This window comes from Aegilops tauschii, chromosome 5 (assembly GCF_002575655.3).
Source record: "Aegilops tauschii subsp. strangulata cultivar AL8/78 chromosome 5, Aet v6.0, whole genome shotgun sequence".
NCBI classification, from domain to species: domain Eukaryota; kingdom Viridiplantae; phylum Streptophyta; class Magnoliopsida; order Poales; family Poaceae; genus Aegilops; species Aegilops tauschii.
This window is the reverse complement of record NC_053039.3, coordinates 268,383,481-268,406,477: the sequence shown is the minus strand read 5'-3', so window position 1 is coordinate 268,406,477 and position 22,997 is coordinate 268,383,481. Positions and strand designations below refer to the sequence as shown.

The window sequence follows — 22,997 nt, the reverse complement described above, 5'->3', positions numbered from 1 at the left end:
ATATTGTTGCTTCCGCTGACTCGTCTATGATCGAGCAATTGTATTCGAGCCCTCGAGGCCCCTGGCTTGTATTATGATGCTTGTATGACTTATTTATGTTGTAGAGTTGTGTTGTGATATCTTTCCGTGAGTCCCTGATCTTGATCGTACACATTTGCGTGCATGATTAGTGTACGATTGAATCGGGGGCGTCACAAGAGGCATACTAGTGACACTCTGTTTGTCTATGTATTCACACAAGTATTACGTTTCTGGTTAATACAATTCTAGCATGAATAATAAACATTTATCATGATATAAGGAAATAAATAATAACTTTATTATTGCCTCTAGGGTATATTTCCTTCAATATGGCGGTCGGATCACAAGACAAACTCATTGAAGATGACATATAGACAAATGATTGATTGATAATGTCTTACAATACTTGCCGGATGCAATACACCAACTACAAGTATTACTAACTTGAATAGAATGGTTGCGGTGATGAAGGTAATGGTGGCTATGGAGATGAGATGGAAATGGTGGGTAGGTTGGAAGATGGCTTATGGTTGTCTGTTTCATGAATGGTGCTCTCTCTATTGCAATTCTGGTGTCGACCCCTTTATAGATGTTGATTAGGTAGATGTACTGGAGCCCGCGTCGGGTTGTACGAGTGCGGGTACGAGCGGGCACACTTGTACCTTGTGTCGTCTTGCGCTTGGATGCATTTTTGCACCTCCAATGTCCTCCCCTTCTCCACACTTCTTATTTCCTCATGTGTCTGTGTGATGATATTCATCCATATTTGAGCCCATTTACTACGGAAACATAATGAACACATGATTTCACAATAATTTGCATTCATTAGTTATTAGTGGCGATATCAGAGTGATTCTCTCAAAAATTCTGAATTATCCAGTTTAAGCAATGGTGGAATGAACACATAAATATCGCTCATCAGATCATCAAGACCCCAATCACTCCTAGGGTTTAGAGAGGACTATCTCTCAAAGCCCCATCTCTCTTAGAAACTTGAGAAGACCTCTGCTATTTATCTTTTCTTTTTGTTGGTTGCGGATCTTGATGTGTCTCTTACTTTGGATGCTTGGAGAGGACATGTGTGATGTGAACCTTGTTCATATGTGTTTTATTTAAGGAAGTCCTCCAAGCGACGGCACCATGTTTAGACCTCCTTTTGGTTCATATGTTAGGAATAATAATATAGGAATAAGAAAATCATAGGAAGTGAGATGACATGCATCTCAATTCCTATATGGAAAGAGATGTCATTTGATACATATGATAGGATTTTTTTCGCTGAGTCTAGGCTAATGTTTTTTTTCCTTTGAAATGTGAAGGATTGATTCCTATTCTACACAATAAAAATCCATTCCTATAAACCAAATAACTCCAAAGGATTTTTTTTCCTACAAAGTTCCTATCCTTTAGAATTTCTATAAATTTCCTATGAACCAAATAAGTCAAATTAATTAACTTGTGGAGAGAAGACTTCACATGTATCAACAATTTCAGGACGAGGTGTTTTGGCTCCCAAGCTCAAATGAGCCCGAAAGTGAACAACCAAATCCTTAAAAATACGAAATAAATTCAAAAAGTTCCGATCTTTTTGTGGGGAATGATGACTTAGTGGGTGATGTCATTGCCAAATTTCAGAGCATTTGGTTGTGTGAGTAGCTCTCAGCAAAAAAAGACAAACTTGGTGTCTGTGAAAAGTTTATTGTTTGGACCCGATTTTGTCTTTTTTCCTGAGAGTATTCAGATCTCAAAATGCTACGAAATTCGGCACGCACCTCATGCGCTCAAACATCTTCTATGCAAAAAAAGATTTTTTGATTTTTTTCTAGTATTTGTCTTGAATTTACTATTCATTGGGTGCGGATAAGCCCCAACTCAGAATTGGATATTCACAGTTTCAGCTAGTTTTCAACATGTACTCCCTCTTTAAAAAAATACTAGTAGAGTGCCCGTGCGTTGCCACGGGCTTTTGAAATATTTTTGTTGAGTTGTATAAACATAATGACTGTTTAATTTCACATGTAGAGATAAGATATCATGGGAATGTCGGTGCCTTGTCACGTGCCACGAAAATATTTTGCTGTAAATGATGTAAACATAATGCATGTCAAATTTCACATGTAGAAACAAGATAGCACGGGCACAATCGGGTGTTTATCGTAGCCCAATTCACTTGCAATGTAAATTGATAAAAATGATAAATTAACGATGTATACATATAGAGCGATGATCCAACTAAAATTCTATTATGAATTAATATCTAGTTGTTGCGCTTAAGAAATTTTCACACAATTCTTTTATGAAAAGATATACAGAACGATGTGTTCTCGTTGATGGACATATACAGAGGGGTTACAACTTGTATTCCTAGAGCTGGCGACACAATTCTTCTATGAAAAGATATTCCGATCGATGACGAACCCCTTTCCAACAAGCTGCCACACATGTTCACTTCCACAAGGGAGGAGGATATTTCTATAGTGCAATTCCAAGACAGACCACAGGCTTCTAAAAACTTTTACCTCACTCTATCAATCGAGGCGCTACATGAATTAACATATCTGCAGAATCATATGAATGATCTCTACTTGGAACCAATGATGGCTGATGAATGGATTACTTGTTGGGGAGATGTTCAGTTTCGGCCCAAGAAATTCACCAACTTCTTCTTCAGAGAACTGCAGCCACCCGCATACATCACAATGATCTGGAAGACAAAGTGTATCATGAAACTTAAAAGTGTTCACCTGGCTGATGTTAATGGACAAAGTCAACATAAGGGACATGCTCCACCAGAGACATTTTGATATTGGAGTCACTCCTGTCTTTTGTGCAACACCACACCACTGGAAACGAACAAACACCCATTTTTTGAGTGCACCTTCAGTGCGGTCTATTGGAACTCCATCAATATTCAATGGGATACCAACTTGGAGCTTCAGGAGATGTTTGATGCAGTGAAGTCTTCATGGCCACACCCATTGTTCAATGCAATCAAAGTCCCGGACGCCTGGAACATTTGGAAACAAAGGAACAGATGCTACTTTGACAAGGTTGCTGCATCCCTGTATGATTGGAAAAGAGCACTCAAAGCTGACTTGGAAAATCTCAAATTCAGAGTTAATCCTAAATTGGTCTCCTTTCTTGATAGCTTCATCCCAAACCTATCTCTGTAAATCATAGTTGCTTTCTTTTTATTTGCTTCTTGGCCATGTAATTACCCAGTACTTTTATTTTGAGTAATATATAACAGTAGGAGACTCCTGTTGTTTCCAAGGTTCAAAAAAATAATAATTCCCGCAAAATATCAAGAATGTTGTTTTTAGCTTGATTCCCATGATATTTGAGTAAGTATAATAAAAACTTCTTCGTTAGCTTATATACACATCTTGCACAAGCAACGTGTAACGGAGCTTCATGTCGAAGGACTTAAAATGTGCAATGGAAAATACTCATGGTGTTAACCGGACGAAAATTCTTTACCATTCCACCAGAGCATAAAAAAACATAATAGCCAGACACATCCCTGCATTTCCTAAATTAGTACTCCCTTCGTAAACTAATATAAGAGCGTTTAGAACACTATTTTGGTGATCTAAACGTTCTTATATTAGTTTACAGAGGGAGTATTATTTTAAATATAGTAATAACAAAAATAAATGCTGGTACTTTGAATGTCGAAGGTTTTGTAGTACATTTCTTGGAACGTTACAACATTTCTGTGGTTTCCAGTTTTTCTCCTCGCTCACTCACTCACCCACTCACTCAGTCGCCTCTTCACGCTCATTCCCCTCGCTCACCCACTCCACCAAATCCCTAGCCCGCGGCGGCGACGCACCTCCCCCTCACTCGCGTCGGCGACTCAACCGCATCGCCGCCCTTCTCCTCAGGCGTCGCCGCCGGGCCTTCTCGTCTGCATCGCCTCTCCCTCTCGCCCGCATCCTCTGCGCCACGGTCGAGCCAAAGTTGGATATTTTAGCGAGGTCGAGTAGGAGCGTGAGAAGCGCGGGCACGGTGGCCTTGTCCTGCTCGAGGAAGGCGGCGACGGATGCTAGCGCTCCTCGCCGCCATCGACCTGCAAGGAGGAGCGCCGTGTTGGACGCTGCCATCTCCGACGCTGCTGGTACTCCTCCGCCGCTACGAGTGCCCCGTCACCTGCGCCCAGGTCAGCCGCGAAGTCGAGCTCCCCATGATTGACCTGCAAGGTTATCATCCTTAATTTTCCCCACACCTTTCCAATCTCTGGAGCCTAGGATTCGGGGAAAGGCAAGGAGAGATTCTGGAGCTGATTGTGATTGTGATTGTTGATGTGGATGGAATATGGATGTAGATGTACTGTGGTCAAGAACTGCTCTCTGCCGCGGGAGTAGATTGGAAATGCTGCTGCTGCTCCTGGACAATGCGGCTGCTGCTGCCACTACCACTCGCCGATTCGGGCATGGTAAAGACCACTCGGTTGCACTACTCCATGTGTAGATGACTGAACTTGGGTGTGAGCATTTTGATGCCTCTGAATTTAGTAAATTCAGTACTCACAGGAGTACACTTTCAGTACTGTAGGAGTACATTCCCCCTAGAGTATTTGTACTACAGGAGAACTTTCAGTACTGTAGGAGTACTTGTATTGTTTCTTAGAGTATTTGCTTGGAGTAAATGTTGTAGTTTAACTGAAATCAACATTTCTGAAAATCATGTTTATCAATGGGTTGTAAGTACTGAAATCAACATCTCTGAAATCATGTTTGTCATGCTGTAGTATTCTTTTTGTCAGGATTTTAGTACTCTTGCTTGGCTCAAACCAAACTGATTCTGCTGTAATACTCATGCTGTAGTATTCTTTTTATCATGCTGGAGAACTTTGATTGATCTAGTGGGCTCAAACCATACTGATTTTTAGAGTATACTTCATGTTACTTCCATTTCAGAGCACATTCTTGGAGTGGATCTGCATTTCAGAAAGTTAACAGGTGGGAGTACATGGAGTACCACATTTTAAGTCGAGGAGAAGATGGTGCCTGCTCCATGATGATGCCACCAGCACCTACGACTTCCTCGACCACCACCACCATGATGACGACTTCCTCGAATGTGGTGAGTACTCCTCCAATGCTTGTACTCTTATCAATGTTTACTGCTGTAATCATGGAGTAGTTAGCTGCTGTTATCATGGCAGGAGTAATGCACCATTAGTTGGTAAGAAATAATGTCAGTATGAAACCTCTCAACAGTAACTGTTTTTTTGTGAGGAACAGTACATGGTTTCAACTTTATTTGCCCCATTCCATGTTCTGAAATCATTACCAAATCATACGAAGCATGATAACAATGTTCAAGCTGATTTGGTGAATCCGTAGATTACATCTTACTGTGTGAAACAATATAGTGTGAAACAATATATCATATTTTCACTATGGATGATAGTGTGAAACAATATATCATATTTTCTTTTTCCTGGGAGCATCATGGACCAACTTGTCAATGTAACCTCGGTTGTATACTACATCTACATCCCTGTCAATGAACATGTGCACTATTTAACTATCTATGCATCTACATCTCTATGAAGATACATATACAACTGCATCTTGGATGAATACTATTGTCAGTTTACTCGCATGAGCCTTTCAAGGAAAGTAGTCTCTCAGTTCTAGTGTACCTAGATGTACGATGAAACGAACTTGTGAACCAAAGCAATTTGAGTTGACAACCGGACAGAGGAAGCGGGCAAGAGATGATTTATTTATGGGCGATGATGATTTGCTACAAATACATATACTGCTACCTTCCATGCATGTCAGCATCTGATGCTACCGCTTGATTCCCTGAAGATTGAAGAACCACCCCCTGCCATTAACAAATCATTTCATATAAACTAATGTACCTAGCAATGTAAAAAAATACAAAAAGGATAAAATCACTAACCTGTCATAGAAAAAATGGCACACTCCTGGCCGTCCTGCATGTTTTGGCTTCAATTTCCCTCGCCTTGCATGTCACTGCGTCCTTAAGAAAAACAAACACATTGATAATTATAATTAAGAACTTCGCCTACAACAAAACAGAACCAGCAGAAACTCATCGCTTTCATTGTCTTCAAGACCCTCATTGTCCTCTGATAATATAGTTTGAGAGAAGTCCATATTACCCCTCGAACTTGTCTTTGGCTTCACTTTACAAACCTCAGAATTGTGTTCGTTCAAGTTTCATCCTTCAACTTTATAAACCGTTCATAATTATAAGGGGTCTGCTTCAGTATACCCACCTTAAGTGAGTCAATGGTGGAGATTAAAACTTACCCCTAAGGCACATAGGACTTGACGGTCAATTTAAGTACTAACTGCTTTATTAATCGGTGTATGTATGGCCCACATAGACATTGTACTTTTAAGTTAAACATAACATAGACTTAGGTACTTACTTATCGTCGAAAAATCTAATTTATGAAGGGTAGGATTTTAGTATTATATATGAATGACTCTGCCCGTTATTCTCTCTCGCCTCACACATGCCACCTTCCAGACCATATCGCCACCGTCTCATCAAACCACACCAAGAAGCCGACGTCCCAATCTACTAACACATCAAATCCCACACCAGCACTCACCTCAGTACGACCCATGACAAAGGACATGCTCCATGGCAAGGTAGGACTCCTAGCAGGCTACAACATGGAGCCGACAAAGAGAGAGATGATGACTTGTAGGAGATGCTCGTTGGCGCAGACCAAGCGAACAACCTGACATGCATCTGTGCATAATTTAAGTGCATATTAGTGCTTTCTCCAAAATGCTACTATTCAAATGGTAATCGTGTAACCTCGTTTTTAGGATGTTGGGTTTGTGGTTGCTACCTGATTTTATTAACCTGACATGCTATCACATAAACACTCATCGCTTAACAATTCAAGATGTTGGACATGCTGTTAAGTTACTGGTGTTGCTCAAATAATATGTGGCTAGCCTAATATGAACCTAGGTTCTATTTGATGATCTAAAAGATGTTGCTGCACATACCATAGTACATTTACTACACATTGGATTTGAAGGTACTATATTTCAGTTAGTTTATAATATATGTGCTTCGATGAGGCAAGTGTACATCACAACAAGCAGTTGTGTGGCTCATCACACCAGCTGTAAGCTATTAGGAACTGATGGTTATAATTTCAGAGATCTTCAGCTGAAACATTGTTCAGCCGACAATCCAAATACATATGCTTGCAGCTACATATACATATCTTCTAATCCACCATAGTCCCTCTTTTCTGACTATGTAATTACTAAGCCCCCAACCTTCTCTTATTTTATTCATTAGAACATGCCGATGTTACATTATTCTGAACTTCCCATCTTATTTATTAGAACATGCCGATGCCACTGGAAATTATGATTACTATATCCGCACAGCCTCATACCTGGACTACTTGGGTAATTCTCATCAACATTTCGTATGGAAGGCGCATCAAGCCCTACCTGATTCCCCTCGCACGTATGATCAGAACCTACAGGGAAGGGATCAACAAAAAAGCCGTAAGCTGTATACAGAAACAAAGATGAACACCCATAAGCATAAACTGTTTCGTATGAAAGGCGCATCGGGCAGTACCTTTTGAATTTTCTGGTACATATGCGCCATAAACATGTTGAGATTACTCGCCGCCGGCAACGAAGCAGCTTGATGCACACCCACCCGTAGCAAACTTGTTCCGTCTGATTTGTTCTTGCCTGGATCAATACAAAGCCAATGATATATAGGCAACAAAGTATGCATGCAACATTCTCAGCATTGAGTAACTATATCGTCAACATTTTCCTTTTCCCTTTTATCCTCAGCTACCTAAATACCCAGATAGAACTCTGCTTGCCCAACAGCTCCACATGCTCTGACTTCTTCTGTCCTTTTAGCTTCTCCTTGTTCCTCCAGCTCTCGGCTTCTCAGCTTCTAAGATCTTTCTTTCATCTGTACATCATCACATGTGCGCTATAGGTGTGCCTAAAGATGCATTTTATTGCCACTAACAAAATGGTGAGCTATTATAAAAAAAGGCACACCATGATAATTAAGGTAAAACAAGGTTGAGTCTCATGGGCAGTACTACAGACAAATAGGAGTCCTTGTTTCCTGTAAGAGGTTCATATGGAAAGTTAAGGCAATGATAATTAGTAAGACTGACGCTCCGAATTAAAGCCGATTGGATGAGGTAATTCGTCAAAGAAGTACAATGCAAAGCTGAAACAATGCAAGTGAATTAAAAGAGGGGCTGATGGAAATCGAGCTTCAAGCGGCGACATCCTTCGTGGCATATGTAATACAACCAATTCAGTTCAAATATGTATTTATTATGTTAGCATGAAGGGTAAAAAGAAAGGGGACAAACTAATCTTATGTTTAAGCATACAAAAAAAAAAGTAAAATCTAAATAGTGATGTGATCACTTCCTTTTAAACAGCTGTTACGATCAGGTCAGCAGATTGAAAAACTATAATATTTATAACAATGGAATAGAGGGGCTACTACATTACACACTTATGTTTCTACTCATTCAGTTGAGGAAAATCCATGATGCACAAAACAAGATCAGTTTCATCCATCTGATTGTTAATGACCACAAAATGACATGATACAAAAGAAAATAGCATGTGCATTTAATAGAAAGTGCTTGTGCGTTGCTACTGGCAATAATGGAGATAACTGAATACCATGTGAATTTAACGCAAAATGAAGGTTCCAACCAAAGATTCGAAATACCCAGCACCTCCATGACATGATAATTTAAAATGACATATGAGTGAATATCACCAAAAGGAGGACCTCCCATGGTGTAAGAGGCTTAAATCTGATATATCAAGATCAAAGTCTTCTCACCATAATGGCGATAACTGAATACCATGTGCATTTAATAACACAAAATGAAGGTTCCAACCAAAGATTCGAAATACCCAGCACCTCCATGACATGATAATTTAAAATGACATATGAGTGAATATCACCAAAAGGAGGACCTCCTATGGTGTAAGAGGCTTAAATCTGATATATCAAGATCAAAGTCTTCTCACCATAATGGCGATAACTGAATACCATGTGCATTTAATAACACAAAATGAAGGTTCCAACCAAAGATTCGAAATAACGAGAACCTCCATGACATGATAATTTAAAATAACATATGTGAATGTATTTGTACTATAAAGTTATTCAATGTGCCATGTGATAGGAAAGAGAGAAAATATGCCTAGGTAGGTTCTTACTACAACTGTTGCTCCTGCTACTGATTACCAGTCACTTCAATCAATAGCTAAAAAGTATTTTAACGGTTTTCTCTGCCCCTGCTCTTGGATTTGATTGCAGACTTGATTAGCCTTACCGAATCTTAGAGTTGCTTCGCCAAGGCGTGTCGTTTTTCGCCTTCCCATTGCATTCAACAAAATATTTTCCTATCACTCCCTTTAGCTGATGGTTCATCCCCACATAAGTTGTACCTGATGCTCCCTGGAAAACCACATTTGTGTATCTTCTGTTACATACATGAGATTCTCTAATGCGTGTTTAGGCAGGAGCTAGCATATTAGGGATGAAACATACAAGCCCAGTGAACACTGGATTCACGCACAACCACAGGAAATCCCTCCAAAACTAAACTAACCTGTGAATCCCGCTTCGGCGAGGCGGGTGAGGAGGAGGGTTACCAGAGGCTGGAGGAAAATGAGAGCAGGGACTGCGAGCCGAGCATCCCCAGACGGTAGCAAGGGACAAGGGAGCAGTAGGCACTACATACCTCCATTATTAGAGTTAAATGTCATGTCTGGACTGACCTTTCCTTCTTCCTGGGCAGCCAACACTTTGTAGTTGGAAATAGTATCAGTTTACACTCCTGATGAAGTGGTAAAAATACATAATTGAGAAATAGATTTACCCTGATAATTGCTTGCACTGCACACTTCCTTACATTTGAATTTGCAGATGATTCTTCAAATGGGAGATGTTCCAAAATTTAGTGATTACCTGATGTTTCAGATAATGATCAGGATGATTGACAAGGAAGAAATGTTCCACAAGCTTGCTAACTGATTCATCAGGATCTGGTGGTATATTCCGTACAAGAACCTACAATAAAAACACATTGATGACTCAGAATCAAAAGAATAATCAGAGAACCATTAATCTAGATAAGACCATTGCTGTATGCAGCGTTCTTTTTTCTAGCAAAGGGATCTAAACTGAGCTCATGTATAAGTTGCAGTCACAAAGGGATCCCATGGCCTCAATCCTCATCTCCGTCTCTCTATCCTGATCTGATTATCTCCGTCTCAGATCTGATTCTCTCCGTCTTGAACCAAACAGAGAAAAGAGGGGAGATGAACCTGAGGGAGGAAGCCGATCGCATGGTGGCGAACGCAGGAGGAACCAGACGACGGGAGCACGGTGGTTGATGCCTAGGGTTTAGCGCAGGTGGTGGCGGCGTCTCCCCTTGGAGGTTGATGGCGGCGGCGTCTCCTCTGGGAGGTCGGCAGCGTGCGAAGGCGAAGGCGTACCTCAGCAGAGGTGTCCCGATGGCCACCCGGAGGTCCACAACGATGGCGGCGGCACCTCCTTTAGGACCTCGACGGCGGCGCCTCCTTTAGGACCTCGGCGGCGGCGCCTCCTTTAGGACCTCGGCGGCGGCGCCTCCACGACCCCTCGGAGCCGGCAAAGGGATCCGCGGCTAGCGCCTGGGATCTGCCAGGCGGCGGCGTTCGCGTCGCGAATAGATCGAGGGGTGGCGGCGAAGGGACGAAGGGAGGCGGCGGGCGAACGAGGGCAGAGGTCGTGCGTGCGAGTATTTCTCGTACGTGCGGGCGAGATTGGTCTAGGATTTTTTTTCGCTGGTTAATTTTCGCCGGTTTGTTTTCGCTGGTTTATTTTCGTAGACCTTTTTCGTTCGTTTGTCTGGTGCGACGGGAGGTTAGGCCCTGTAGTGCGTGGGGCGGGTGGGGGACTCGACAGGAGGTTTTTTTTTTCTACGCGGCTCAGCGATAGGTGGGAGCAGGTACCAAAATAAACCATGGTAATTGGGACGAAAATAAATTCGGAACGGAGACTACCAACTGAGACATTAGGAGTAGAGATAAAAACCTTTAGATAATTAAAGTAGAGAAAATACAACAATTCAGGCTAGCAGCAGAACCAAGGAGAGAGAGGTTGCGTATAGGAGTTTGGACAGTACTACATGACTGACACATATGCAGGCGTTGGTGCCGGATGGTCTGAATACCATATTTTTTACGGCCACTATGGCCGCCTCACAATCGCTCTGACATCCGCAGTAGCAGATGAATCCTGACAAGGCCGCTATATCACAACGCAGCGCAAAAAAGATAGTGCCAGGTGTGCGCTACCGTAATAGCAGGTGTAGCGGCTGCTATTTAAAACCTTGCCCGAGTGCCACGCCTTCACAACGGATGGCTAGAGCTGCCGGCCTCCGCATCGTGCCGGCCGCGCTTGCGCGGCGGCGCATCGCGGCGGCCCCACACCTGCGACCTTCTCCCAACATGGTTTACGTTTGGAGGAGGCGCTTGGAGGAGGGAACGTATGAGCTTACTGGAGAGGAAGAGAATTGTGGCGGAGGGGAAGAGGATTGCCCTCGAAAGCGGCAAAATGAATCCAAGACGGAAACCCTAAAACATCATCTTCATATAGGCCGCCCATATAATTTTTATGAGCAGGTGTAAATTTGTCGGATCCATACTCGCCCGTAAGCCGGAAAGCTACCCGCCCGCAAATATACGGGCCAGCGGCGGGATAGCGCATCTGCTACTTTATTTAACTCGGCTTTCTCTTCTCAAAAATAAATAATAACTCGGCTTTCTTCCCTAAAATAAAATAAATTAACTCGGCTTTCTTCGGGCCCTCTCCTCCTCTCCCCCCGCCTCAGAACCCTTCCTCCCACGACTCCACAGCCGCGCCCGCCGCGTTCGCGCCGGCCCTCTCCGCCGCACCGACCACATCGTCGCCGCGTGCCTCTCATCTGCACTTGACTACCTCTGCCATGTCGCCACCAACCTTGATATCATGTTTATCGACTTCAATCACATACTTGCTCAACATTTGCATACAGGTAATCAGTACTCCCAGTTAAGCACTCCCGAGTCAATGCAATTCATAATGATCCAGTTACGGAATGCGCTTCTTCATCCTTGTTCTTGTGTCTAATAAATGTATACCTGTCACTTGTGTTCTGTTTAATCTATCTATCAAATTGCTCTGACCCCGAGTGTTCACAACGCCACTGATTCGCAGAGAAATTTGATACCATAACATACAGTTCCAGACTTCAACCCCCTTGTGTCGAACTGGTATTCACTAGTCTCTTTTGCGAGTTAATTGCACAGAAGTACCACAATTGGGGCATCACATGCAGATTGGTACCACGATTGCTAATTTTTACGTGTCAGTACCAGCATTGCTTTAGACTTTTGCAAAAAGGTCTAAACCGTGTATAAACACGTATTGACGGCGTATCTGACTGGCGGGGGCCACCTGTCAGGCGCCGACGTGGCATTTTTTTTACAGAAAACCCCTTTACTTTGCAAAAAGGATCTCCTTCTCCACACCTTCCGCCTGCCGCCGTTGCTGGTTCGCCGGGACTACGCCGACCTGACAGCCTACTTCGCCGAAGCTGCTGCCGGCGTTCTCAACGACGCCGACAAGGCTCAGTCCGGCATCTCATGCGACGAGCTCCTCCACAACCTAGTCTTCGGGAAGGATGCCAACGGGGGAGAAGACCGAGGAGAGGGAGCGGATGGGGAAGCGGAACGGGTCGGAGAGCATGTGGAACGGCGACCCGCCGTCGCCGGCGCCGAGGTACACGAGCGCGCCGGGGAAGAACGGCTGGAGGCGCAGCGCCTGGTAGTCGAGGAGGCGCTGGCACTCCGGGTACGCGGTGAGGAAGATCTGGAAGCCCCGGTCGAGCAGGTACCCGTTGACCTCGTCGGTGGCGACGCGGCCGCCGACGCGGTCCGAGGCCTCCAGGAGCGTGAACGGACGGAGAGGGAGGCCAGGTGGGTGGCCGCGGCGAGGCCCGCGAGCCCGCCGCCGACGATGACGGCCTGCTTGCCGGCCTGGTTCACGTTCGCCGATGTCGCCGCGGCGGAGACGGCGAACCAGAGGGTGGCATGGCGGCGGGGCGTGGGAGGCGCGGGGACGAGGAGGCGGGCGGCGTGGACGCGCACGGGGACGAGAGTTTAGGGGGTTTTTTGTAAAAAAATTGCCACGTCGGCGCCTGACAGGTGGCCCCCGCCAGTCAGATACACCGTCAATACGTGTTTATACGCGGTTTAGACCTTTTTGCAAAAGTCTGGAGCAATGCTGGTACTGACACGTAAAAATTAGCAATCGTGGTACCAATCTGCATGTGATGCCTCAATTGTGGTACTTCTGTGCAATTAACTCCTCTTTTGCTAATATAGTTCCTTTTTTTTTGTTCTTATTCTGGTTTTAGCTATTGGTGGACTGTGCTGAAGGAAATAATCTAACCATTGCAAAAAATGCTGCTGGCAATGGTACTGGAGGGTCCCATATGATGCCATCCATTTATGCGTATATTTGCTTGTCCTTTCTAAAGAGGGAGCCAAAGCTGCGATGTCTGTAAACTGCATGACAGTTATTATCCGGAAGGTCCCAGCATCATATTCAACCAGATGTTGTAGGAGTATCATTTTTCTTCTCGCAGCTTCCATGATGAATCCATGATCAGTGTTGTGCCATCTGCTCAGATCACTGATTTCCAAGGCTCTGAGAAAGAAACATTTGTTCAAATTGGAACCAATAGACCATTATCAAGTCTACAACTGAATGAAACAAGGTGCAGATTTGGTCACTGGATCTTAAAGCAGATCTGCAACTTTTGGAGACAAATCCAGGACCTGCTTCCAAAAAATGAGCTACCAGGCTTACCCATAGCCATAAGTAGTCTCACGAGAGTGTTAAATGAAAACGCTTTTGGTTCTGTTATGCCTCTCTCGGCTGGTCAGACAAAGCAGTCCACCGATGATAAAGAAATCCCAGCTGAAACTAAAGAAGGGTCTGTACAAGTTAAGAGAGGCAAATCATGCTCATTTATCTTCTGGTCTCAAGTTAGCATGTTCTTCTCGTCCTCCCATCCCCAGAGTAGGGAGATTTCTTAAACTAGTCCTGGCTACTGAGGACAAGTATCCTATCAAGATTACTGACATCCTGGATAATGCTAAGGCTTATAGTAAATATGAGATTGGCTCCACCTCTTGTGAGAGGGCGGATCAGGTGTCGCTGAATCATGAAATTACTTCTGTTTCTGATCCTTGCCTCGAGGATAAGGGTGTAGACAAGCCTGATACACTCCAGTTGGCGCAGAGCCTTGCCGAGGTACTACAGAATCGTTGGGGTGCTCTGTAGAGATGTGACACCCCATTAAATATTTAAATCTCACACCTGTTGTCTGTTGAGTAGTGATTTATAAGGATGCTGCACTGATGCAGCAACAAGTTAGTGAACACAAAACAGAACACGATATTGCACAGATTATGAGGGATAATGTTAGACCCAAACTCTAAGGTAACGATGCTTCTTTTGACCAAAAATGTTATTCTTTATCTTGCCGAGATACTACATAATCTTTAGGGTGCTCTGTAGGTTACAGAGATGATGACACGCCATTACCGAAAAAGGGTTTTCCCCCGCTTTGTATTCCAAAGCAACCAACACCGATACAGGATCGCTGGGGCGAACAGCACAACAAGCCCAAAAGAAAAAGAAGAAGCAAATGCCAACAACGGCAGCTCGACAGAGCGCGGATGACCCGCCACCGCTACGCCCACCAAAGACAAACCACTACAACCCGAGGCTCCGGACCACCGCGTACAAAACAGCACCTCCAAGAAGGAATGCGACGCCAACGACGCTGCTGCCCAGACATGTCCTAGGGTTTCCCCGGCACGCGGAGGGAGGTGGGGGATGGATATCACCGACACCCTCCAGGAAAGAATGGTGGCACCCACAGGTGTCACCGCATCGGGGCCGAAGACCGGCAAGGATTTCTCCCGTACTCCAATCCCCACCGCCCAACGGACCGGAGCCGACCAGCCAGACCGCCGCCCACCACCATGCGCCATCGCGGTTGCGCCGTCACCCACGCCGCCTCACTGCGAACACCAACACGAGGCCAAGAGGACCGGAGAGAAGCGCCCCGCGGAGGGAGAAGCAGCACCGAAGCCGAACGGGAGGGAACCACCTCCACCGCCATCGTGCGGGAGGCCAGAGCCTCCGGCACCGTCGCGGTAGCCGTCCGGACGCGGCAGCAGGGCATGCCAGGCCATTCCTGGCCCGGCCAAGCCCGAAACGGGCCCGCTAAGCCCCGCCGCCACGCTGCAGCAAGCCGGCGATGGCGCCGCCAGCACCCTGCCGCTCATCGCCTCTCCCCCGCCTCCCGGAAGCCACGAAGCAGACCCACCCCGCCGCCGGCCCGCCCAGGCCCAGATCTGGGCCCAGATCTGGGCCGAGCGGGCGCCGCCAGACCGTGCCGCCGCGTCGCCCCGCCGCCAACGGCGACGCCGCTGTCCAGAAGTCCGCCCCGCTCGCGCCAGGAGCCTCCGCCGCCGCCTAGAAGCACCGCCCGGGGTTGCCCTGTCCCGCGCCGGCGGACACCCGAGAGGGGAAAAGCCAGGGGGCCGCCGCCACCAGTGTCGCCCGGGCCAGGCCCGCAGCGGGAGCCGGCGACGGCGGCAGAGAGGAAGGGGGAGGGAGAGGCGCGCGGGGGAGAAGGCTGGGCGCGGCTGGCCGCCCCGCCCGCGGGGGCGGCGCGGTCGCGGGAGAGGAGAGGAGGGGGAGTCAGCAAAAATCCAAACGGTTTCCATTCAAGTCGATGACACGCCATTTAATCTCACACTTCTGTTGAGTAGTGATTTATGAAAGGGCGTTGTACTGCAACAAGTTAGTAAACAAAAACAGAACACATTATGCATGAAAATGCTGCACATATTATAATGTCAGCTCGAACTTATTCTTGCGCTGGTGGCAAGGTTGAGATATCTCAGGCGAGTTATGAATTTGCGACATGACTACATTTGCAGATTACTATTTTCTGCGATTCTTTTTTTATTTGTACTTTCTGTTGTTCAGTACCCCTTGAGCTCGATATAGTGGTCTGTCAATTCCTTTTCATGCTTGTGCCGATGTCAAAAGTATTACCCAGATGATACAATATGTACCGTATTATCTTCTTTCTAGAAGAAAATGACAATTGAAGGGACACATTACGCACCTTTATGCCTTTGGATTAAGATTATGATAAGTAATTTTCTGAAAAATGGGGACACTTTTAAAATATGGAAATTTGGTTTCATTATAAATATAACAACAGAAAATGATATTTTATGCCTACCTTCCAAAGTTTGATGTCTTGTTGGTTTTGCAGAAAAGCAAAGACAAAAACTCTGCATAGTCCAGCTTATCTTCCTTTTTTGTGCTTTTTTGAATCTTTGCTTTACAAGAAGAAAGGTGCAACGTAAGGGTCTCATCAAATCTTTCTATCGTATCTTTTGATTTGAAGTGTGCCTAATAATGCTAACCTATGTTTATGATGAGTCCTGTATCAGGTGTTATTTCAGGATGATATATACCAGTGCTGTCAACCTCATGAGATGAGAGCTGTCACATGATTTCGTGTATATTATATTGATAGAGATACTATTGCTAAATAGAACTGTATGACATGATGCTCTACATGTGCAATGGCCTATTGTCGGCAAAGTAACTTCGGTGTATGCATAAATAAAAGCCCTTTCCTTCAAAACATTCCACATTATGCCTCAATTGGAGCAGGTTCTTCCTTTTTGAAACAGAAATAGATGTACCTGCATGTAAATCACCAATGGCTTCCAATATGCTAGTAATTTGCAGAATCTTGGGCTTTGTTGTCTTGCTTTCCTCCTAATAAGGATACCAGAGCAGTAAAAACTATGTTGGCAACCTCTAGGAAAGATGTGTGGCGATAGGATTTTGGGTTATTGTCCTATAGTCAGATTATGATTTTTGCAAACTAAGAAAATTTGCTTAATTTTGATGGAGGGTATAACAACTTTTTTTCAAGTTTCTACCACACATGGACAAAATATAGTGTCCAAATGGCTCAGATGCAAATATATAGCTTTGAGTGCATGACGTCCAAAATATCGGATAGACGTGCTTCCATGTTGCTCAAAGTATGATGATGAATTTAAGATATTAAGATCAACCAGCTTTGATCTTCTTAAATGCCTTTTTGGAAATAGATTCACTCGGATGTGTAATGATCTCATATTTTTCTCTCCTTCTACTCGGTATTTATAGTTGTAATTTTGTGGACAACACTGAATAGCATGTTCTTTCAAAATCAAAGTACAAAAGGAAAAAGACGTGAATTTAGAGTAGTAATTCCAGTGGAATTGATGTGGAAAAGGTTGCAGATACCATGACAACAATAAAAGGCCTCACGCCCACAGATGCACCCAAGGAAGGTGTGGGGGCAGGACCGGAATCATTTCTCCAAATCATGCACACCACTAGATAGAGAAGTCTTATCAGTCTTCATCAATGTGGTCTCATTCTGGCAAATCTAATGACATTTGAAGTGACTTGATGAATGTACCTGGCTTCATGTACAGATGTACCTTAGATGTCCCATAGGATCGAATTTACACATATTGCAAACCTTGTTTACACTTAAGTGCTACTTCCTTTGTTACAAATTATAAGGTGCTCTAACTTTTTTCTGAATCGAATGTATATAGACGCGTTTTGGTGTGTTTGTTCACTCATTTCAGTCCGTATGTAGTCCATGTTGAAATGTCCAAAACATCTTATAATTCGGAACGGAGGTAGTAATTCTTGGTATAATTCCATATCTATCTAATCTGCTGTTTATTTCTGTAAATTCATTATGCACATCAACTAAACAATTATTGCATCTCCACTCATGCTGTAGTGGTGTGACTATTTTTTTTGTAGGCGACCTACTTGATGAAAAGTAAAATCTGTGTGCACTGTGCATTATCCTAATCGTCCCACTTATTCTCATTATCTTGTCCATTGACAGGCACTGCGTCACTGCCTCAGTGAAGGCTTGCCCTGCCTGTGATCCTCTTGATGTTTCTCTCGATGCACTGAGATGTCAATGATTGCGGTTGTGATGCTACTCTTCTTGAAATCTTTGCAGATTGCAAGGAAATCATGGCAACTGTTGGGAGTACACAATCGTAGCATTTTGCTGCGTATGTCGAAGGCAGATGAATCTATATGCAATGCTATAGCCTGGTGCCCTTTGACTTTATCTTGTCGGTTGGCTAAGCCCACTTGAAGGTTGGCAAGCTCGCGTTGTCAGGCTATGTCAACGTGATACGCAATTCATGAGTGGGCTATGTACGGTAAGGGTTCATTTTCCTTAGAACCTCTCTCTTTATTGGAGAAATGGAGCCATGTTATTGGTCGAGGACGTTCCAGCGACCTTACAAAACAAATTGCCAACTGAAAACAGGGTCCTGGGTCCATAGCAGCATATTTTGTGTCCAATAGAGGCTTGAAACAACACAGATTCTTGTGGGGCTCTATCTAATAGGCTGCAATGTTCAAAGGTGATATCGTTCTTCCCAACCGAAATCTTGCGAGACGTCACTTTTGACGGTAATCATAGTAGTGGACAAAGTCACATCAGGTGCTGTCTTTGGGACTTGCATTTTTAGCTTCTAATCACCATTCCTGGGAAGTTCCTGCGCATCTTTGTTTTCCCCTTTTAAATTTAAATATGATGATTTGTTTCATCATCTCTTTGCCTTTGTGTTTGTGCTCCCCATTGTCGCAACTAAGAAATGATTAGCTTGGAATCACCCAAAAATACGTACTTACCGATAATCCTGACCCCGGTTCATGGAACAAAGTGGTAGGACCTGTTGTTGATGTGTAGTCAGTTGCAAGTTGAGCATAGTGCCTGTAGAGGTGCCGAGAAAAGGCACATCTCCTGGTGTGCTGGGGCATGGTTTAAGGATTCCAGTGGAAAAGTGGGAGATTTCCCAACTTGCTCATGTCTCCTTGAATTGTCTTAACACCCATTGCTATGCAGCTGTGGTTGCCAGCTTATTTTACTATTATCACTACATAAATATTTTCCATTTGTGCTGTGCATTCATAATCGATTGAGATTCTCATCCTCCGTGCCCTGTTCATAACACGGAGAAATCATATATGCTTGCCAGCTTGTTTTTCTGTTGTAGTTTGTGGCAATGGTGGATGACACTCGTTTGCGAGGTTTGGTCGTGCTGCGAATGATGGTAGAGTTTTAACAGTGCGTCTGCAAGTAACTAGGAAGATGGCACCAGCGAGATAGATTTGTGCTATGACTTCCCTTTATGGTTGGAGTCATGTAGAATGGACTTTGGGTTGGCATTCCGCAGTTTCTCTGGCTACTGTTTGATTGAGTATGTGGCTCAGATGAGATGACCTTGTTAGTGCCGTCATGGGAAATCTCGAGTTGATGTCTCGTGTCATCGTGAATCCGATTTGAGGCGAGAGTTGACTTGCTCGGCCGGCGCGTATAAATACATGGCCGCTGAGACACACGTCAATCATTCATCACTCGCTCTTACGCACACACATACACACGCGTGCGCACTAGGCGATGTATCATCATCACTCCTCCTCTTCTTCTTCTTCTTCATATACTTGTCAGGGAAGCAATGGCTTCCTCCCTTCCCAACCGTCGGCGTCAAGCTACGGTGATCTGTTGCAAGCAGAGCAGCACTGCTACTACTACTCCCAGGAGCTGCAGGGCCAGGCGCCGCCGTTCCGCCGTGTGCTGAGCAACGGAGACCTCGGGGCGCTGCCGCCGGCGCCGGCAACAGCAGCGGCTGGGAGGTACAGCACGGAGGAGCGGCGGGAGCGCATCGAAAAGTACAGGAGCAAGCGCAACCAGCGCAACTTCCAAAAGAAGATCACGGTACGTCTCCTCGCTCGTGCCGTACTTGTTCGATTTTGCATCTTCACGTGTTTTGACCATGCATCTTCTTCAGTACGCTTGCCGGAAGACGCTCGCGGACAGCCGGCCGAGGGTGAAGGGCCGCTTCGCGCGCAACGTCGACTACGATGCAGTCACAGATCAGCCGGAGTTCACAGCGGCGGAGGTGTCCTCGATGATGAGCGAAGCCAACGTTGTCGTGGGTGCCGCGGACGCCGCCAGCAGCAGCAGCAGCAGCATGCCGGAGTGGTGGCCGGCAATGCAAGGCGCGCTGGCCATGGAGGACGACGAGCTTTACATCGCCGTCTCCTCCATCAATCTCTACTAGCTAAGCTTGCTAGAGGCGGACCGGATCACCTCCAACGGTGCTCGTTGCACTTGTTCTGTGTCCCATATCCTGTTGCATCAACTCAAACTACGACGCCATATTTCGTAATGTTTAGAGGCGGACCGGTCACCTTCTTCTTGTTCTGTTAATTAGTTGGAGTGGCTCATGCATCCTCTGCAACTAAATGTAGTAAGTACGTACTAGTAATTTTTACAGAGTATTTTTTTTTTCGTACCGTCTACTCTGTCCGCAAAGAATATACACTCAACATCTTTTATCGAAAAAGTCTTTCGCCCCGCTTTATATATAAAGCAAACCGCCAAGAGCATACATACACGGACTAGTTCAGAACACACACCCAAGTCACATAACGAGAAGTACAAAGTTTCTGCTGAGGGCACAGCTCAACAAGCCCAAAATAAACAAAAAGGACGCGGCCGAGGCAAGGCGTCTAATCCGGCTCCGGGGGTGGCGGAGGGGGCGGCGGCGACAGACAGACGGCCATCGAGCGAAGGTGGGCGATGAAGGCGGTGATGGCGTCGCGGTCCTGAGGGCGGCTAAGCGGCCGCCAAAGCTGCAAGTAACCAGACAGTTTGAAGAGAGCGTCAGTAGCCCGCCGACGAGGAATACGCTGGATCACAAGCTTATTGCGAATCGTCCAAAGAGTCCACGCTAGAACCCCGATCTCGAGCCACCTAATGTGGCGAGAGGGGGGAGGGGAGTTCTGGAGTTCGGCGAAGAGGTCGGGGAAGTTGGTGTGACACCAATCGCCTCCCTAAAGCAGCTCCACATGAATTGAGCTGAGACATAGGAGAAGAAGATGTGATTCGAATCTTCGGGGGTACCACACAGGGGGCAGAGGCCAGACCCAGGGCCATTGCGTTTGCGGACCTCCACCCCAGACGGAATCCTACCGCAGATCCATTGCCACGTGAATATCCGAATTTTCAATGGCAAGCGGATGGACCAAACCGCAGGGAGGGGGAGGAGCAGAGGAGGGGGCAATGGCCGAGTAGAGGGACTTGGTGGAGAGTTGGCCCGAAGGCTCAAGACGCCACCGAACCTCGTCCGGGCCCGCATCCACCGCCGGCTCGTGGAGAGCGACGCAATCAAGCAGCTCAAGCCACGCGGCGGCTTCCGGGGGCCCAAATGGCCTCCGGAAGGCGAGGCGCCCTAAGTCAATAAGGGCCCTCTCAACGAAGATTAAGGGGGCGACAACAATGGAGAAGAGGTCGGGGAAACGGGCCACAAAGGGGGAGTCTCCCGCCCACCGGTCGAACCAGAAAAGCGTCGATGTACCCGATCCAACCGAGATGGAGGTTCCGATGCGGAGGACGGGAAGCAGTTGGACAACCGATTGCCAAAACTGGGAGCCGCCGGATCTCTGACAAAAGGCGAGGGGCTGTCCGCGCAGGTACTTGTTCCGGATAATGTCAAGCCAGAGACCACCGTGTCCTTGCGAAATGCGCCAGAGCCAGCGGGTGAGGAGGGTGATGTTCATGCGTTTAGAGCACATGATACCGAGGCCTCCCTGTTCTCGGGGCTTGCAGATGTCCGGCCAGCTAACCATGTGGTATTTCTGCTTATTGTTGTCACCCGCCCAGAAGAAACGAGATTGAATTTTGGCGATCTCATGGTGAAGGGTCTCATGGAGGCTATAGAAGCTCATAATAAACAGGAGGAGGCTAGTGAGGGAGGAATTAATGAGGATCGTCCGAGCCGCCTTTGACAGCCATCAGCCTTGCCAAGGCTCCATGCACGTTTGTAACTTGGCGACGGTGGGGCGCAAGTCCGCGACAGTGAGCCGAGAGTCACTGATCGGGGTTCCCAAGTAAGTCGTGGGAAAGGAGCCGAGGCGGCAATTGAGGCGGTTGGCGATATCAAGGGCTTCAGCCGGAGAGTAGCCCATAACCATCACATCACTCTTGTCGAAGTTGATCTTGAGGCCAGACATTTGTTGGAAGCAGAGAAGAAGGAACTTGAGGTTAGCGATGTCCGTGTCCGAGCCCTCGACCATGATGATGGTGTCGTCGGCGTACTGGAGCATGGAGATCCCGGAGCCGCCCGCCAGATGAGGGGTAATCCCACGAATATGGCCAGCGGCTTTGGCCTTATCTAGGATGGCGGCAAGCGCGTCCACCACCATGTTGAACATGAACGGAGAGAAAGAATCGCCTTGTCTAACCCCACAGAGGGTGGGGAAGTAAGGACCAATCTCCCCATTGATGTTCACGGCAGTGCGTCCGCAGGACACCATCTGCATCACCCGGGTGATCCAACGATCATCGAAGCCCTTCCGGAGCAAAACTTCCCAAAGGAAGGACCAACTAACAGTGTCGTAGGCCTTGTGAAAGTCAATTTTCAGGAAGACCGCCTTGAGGTGTTTAGACCGCACCTCATGGAGGACTTCATGGAGAACTAATACCCCATCCAGGATATACCGCCCTTTCACGAAGGCGGACTGGTTGGGGTGGGTAATGAGGTCTGCTAGCAGGGTTACCCTATTGGCGTACCCCTTTGCCAGAATCCGGAAGATCACATTGATCACCATGATCGGGCGGAACTGGCGAATGTCAGAGGCCCCCGGCACTTTGGGAATGAGCGAGATGATCAAGGGGTTGAGGCGACCGAGGTCGATGGTCCCAACGTAGAACT

General features: G+C 46.2%; 1 protein-coding gene and 1 long non-coding RNA gene across 31 annotated transcripts; one reads left to right on the top strand and one right to left on the bottom strand.

The window, feature by feature from the left end:
• Positions 1–2,291: 2,291 nt before the first annotated feature.
• On the bottom strand, positions 2,292–10,831 carry LOC109787638 (uncharacterized). Of its 29 annotated transcripts, none has more exons than XR_012184623.1 (10): positions 10,670–10,831; positions 10,380–10,617; positions 10,021–10,122; positions 9,662–9,889; positions 7,624–9,507; positions 7,433–7,519; positions 5,941–6,765; positions 5,801–5,862; positions 5,005–5,152; positions 2,292–3,083 (listed from the first exon to the last, which is right to left on the bottom strand). It is a non-coding gene; the product is annotated as an uncharacterized lncRNA (long non-coding RNA). The 29 variants fall into 29 exon arrangements; XR_012184629.1 differs by lacking the exon at positions 10,670–10,831 and having other exon boundaries at positions 2,292–2,725; positions 2,819–2,864; positions 2,949–3,083; positions 9,662–10,122; positions 10,380–10,615; XR_012184637.1 differs by lacking the exon at positions 10,670–10,831 and having other exon boundaries at positions 5,941–6,021; positions 6,623–6,765; positions 7,624–7,742; ... (1 more) ...; positions 9,662–10,122; positions 10,380–10,615.
• Positions 4,945–20,570, top strand: LOC109787636 (uncharacterized). Of its 2 annotated transcripts, XM_020346173.4 has the most exons (4): positions 4,972–5,109; positions 18,224–18,431; positions 18,542–19,996; positions 20,070–20,570. In XM_020346173.4, exons 3-4 carry the CDS (start codon positions 19,679–19,681, stop codon positions 20,340–20,342), a joined length of 591 nt encoding a protein of 196 aa, XP_020201762.1. In that variant the 5' UTR covers positions 4,972–5,109; positions 18,224–18,431; positions 18,542–19,678; the 3' UTR covers positions 20,343–20,570. The 2 variants fall into 2 exon arrangements, with proteins under 2 accessions (XP_020201759.1, XP_020201762.1); XM_020346170.4 differs by having other exon boundaries at positions 4,945–5,109; positions 18,104–19,996.
• The last annotated feature ends 2,427 nt before the right edge of the window (positions 20,571–22,997 follow it).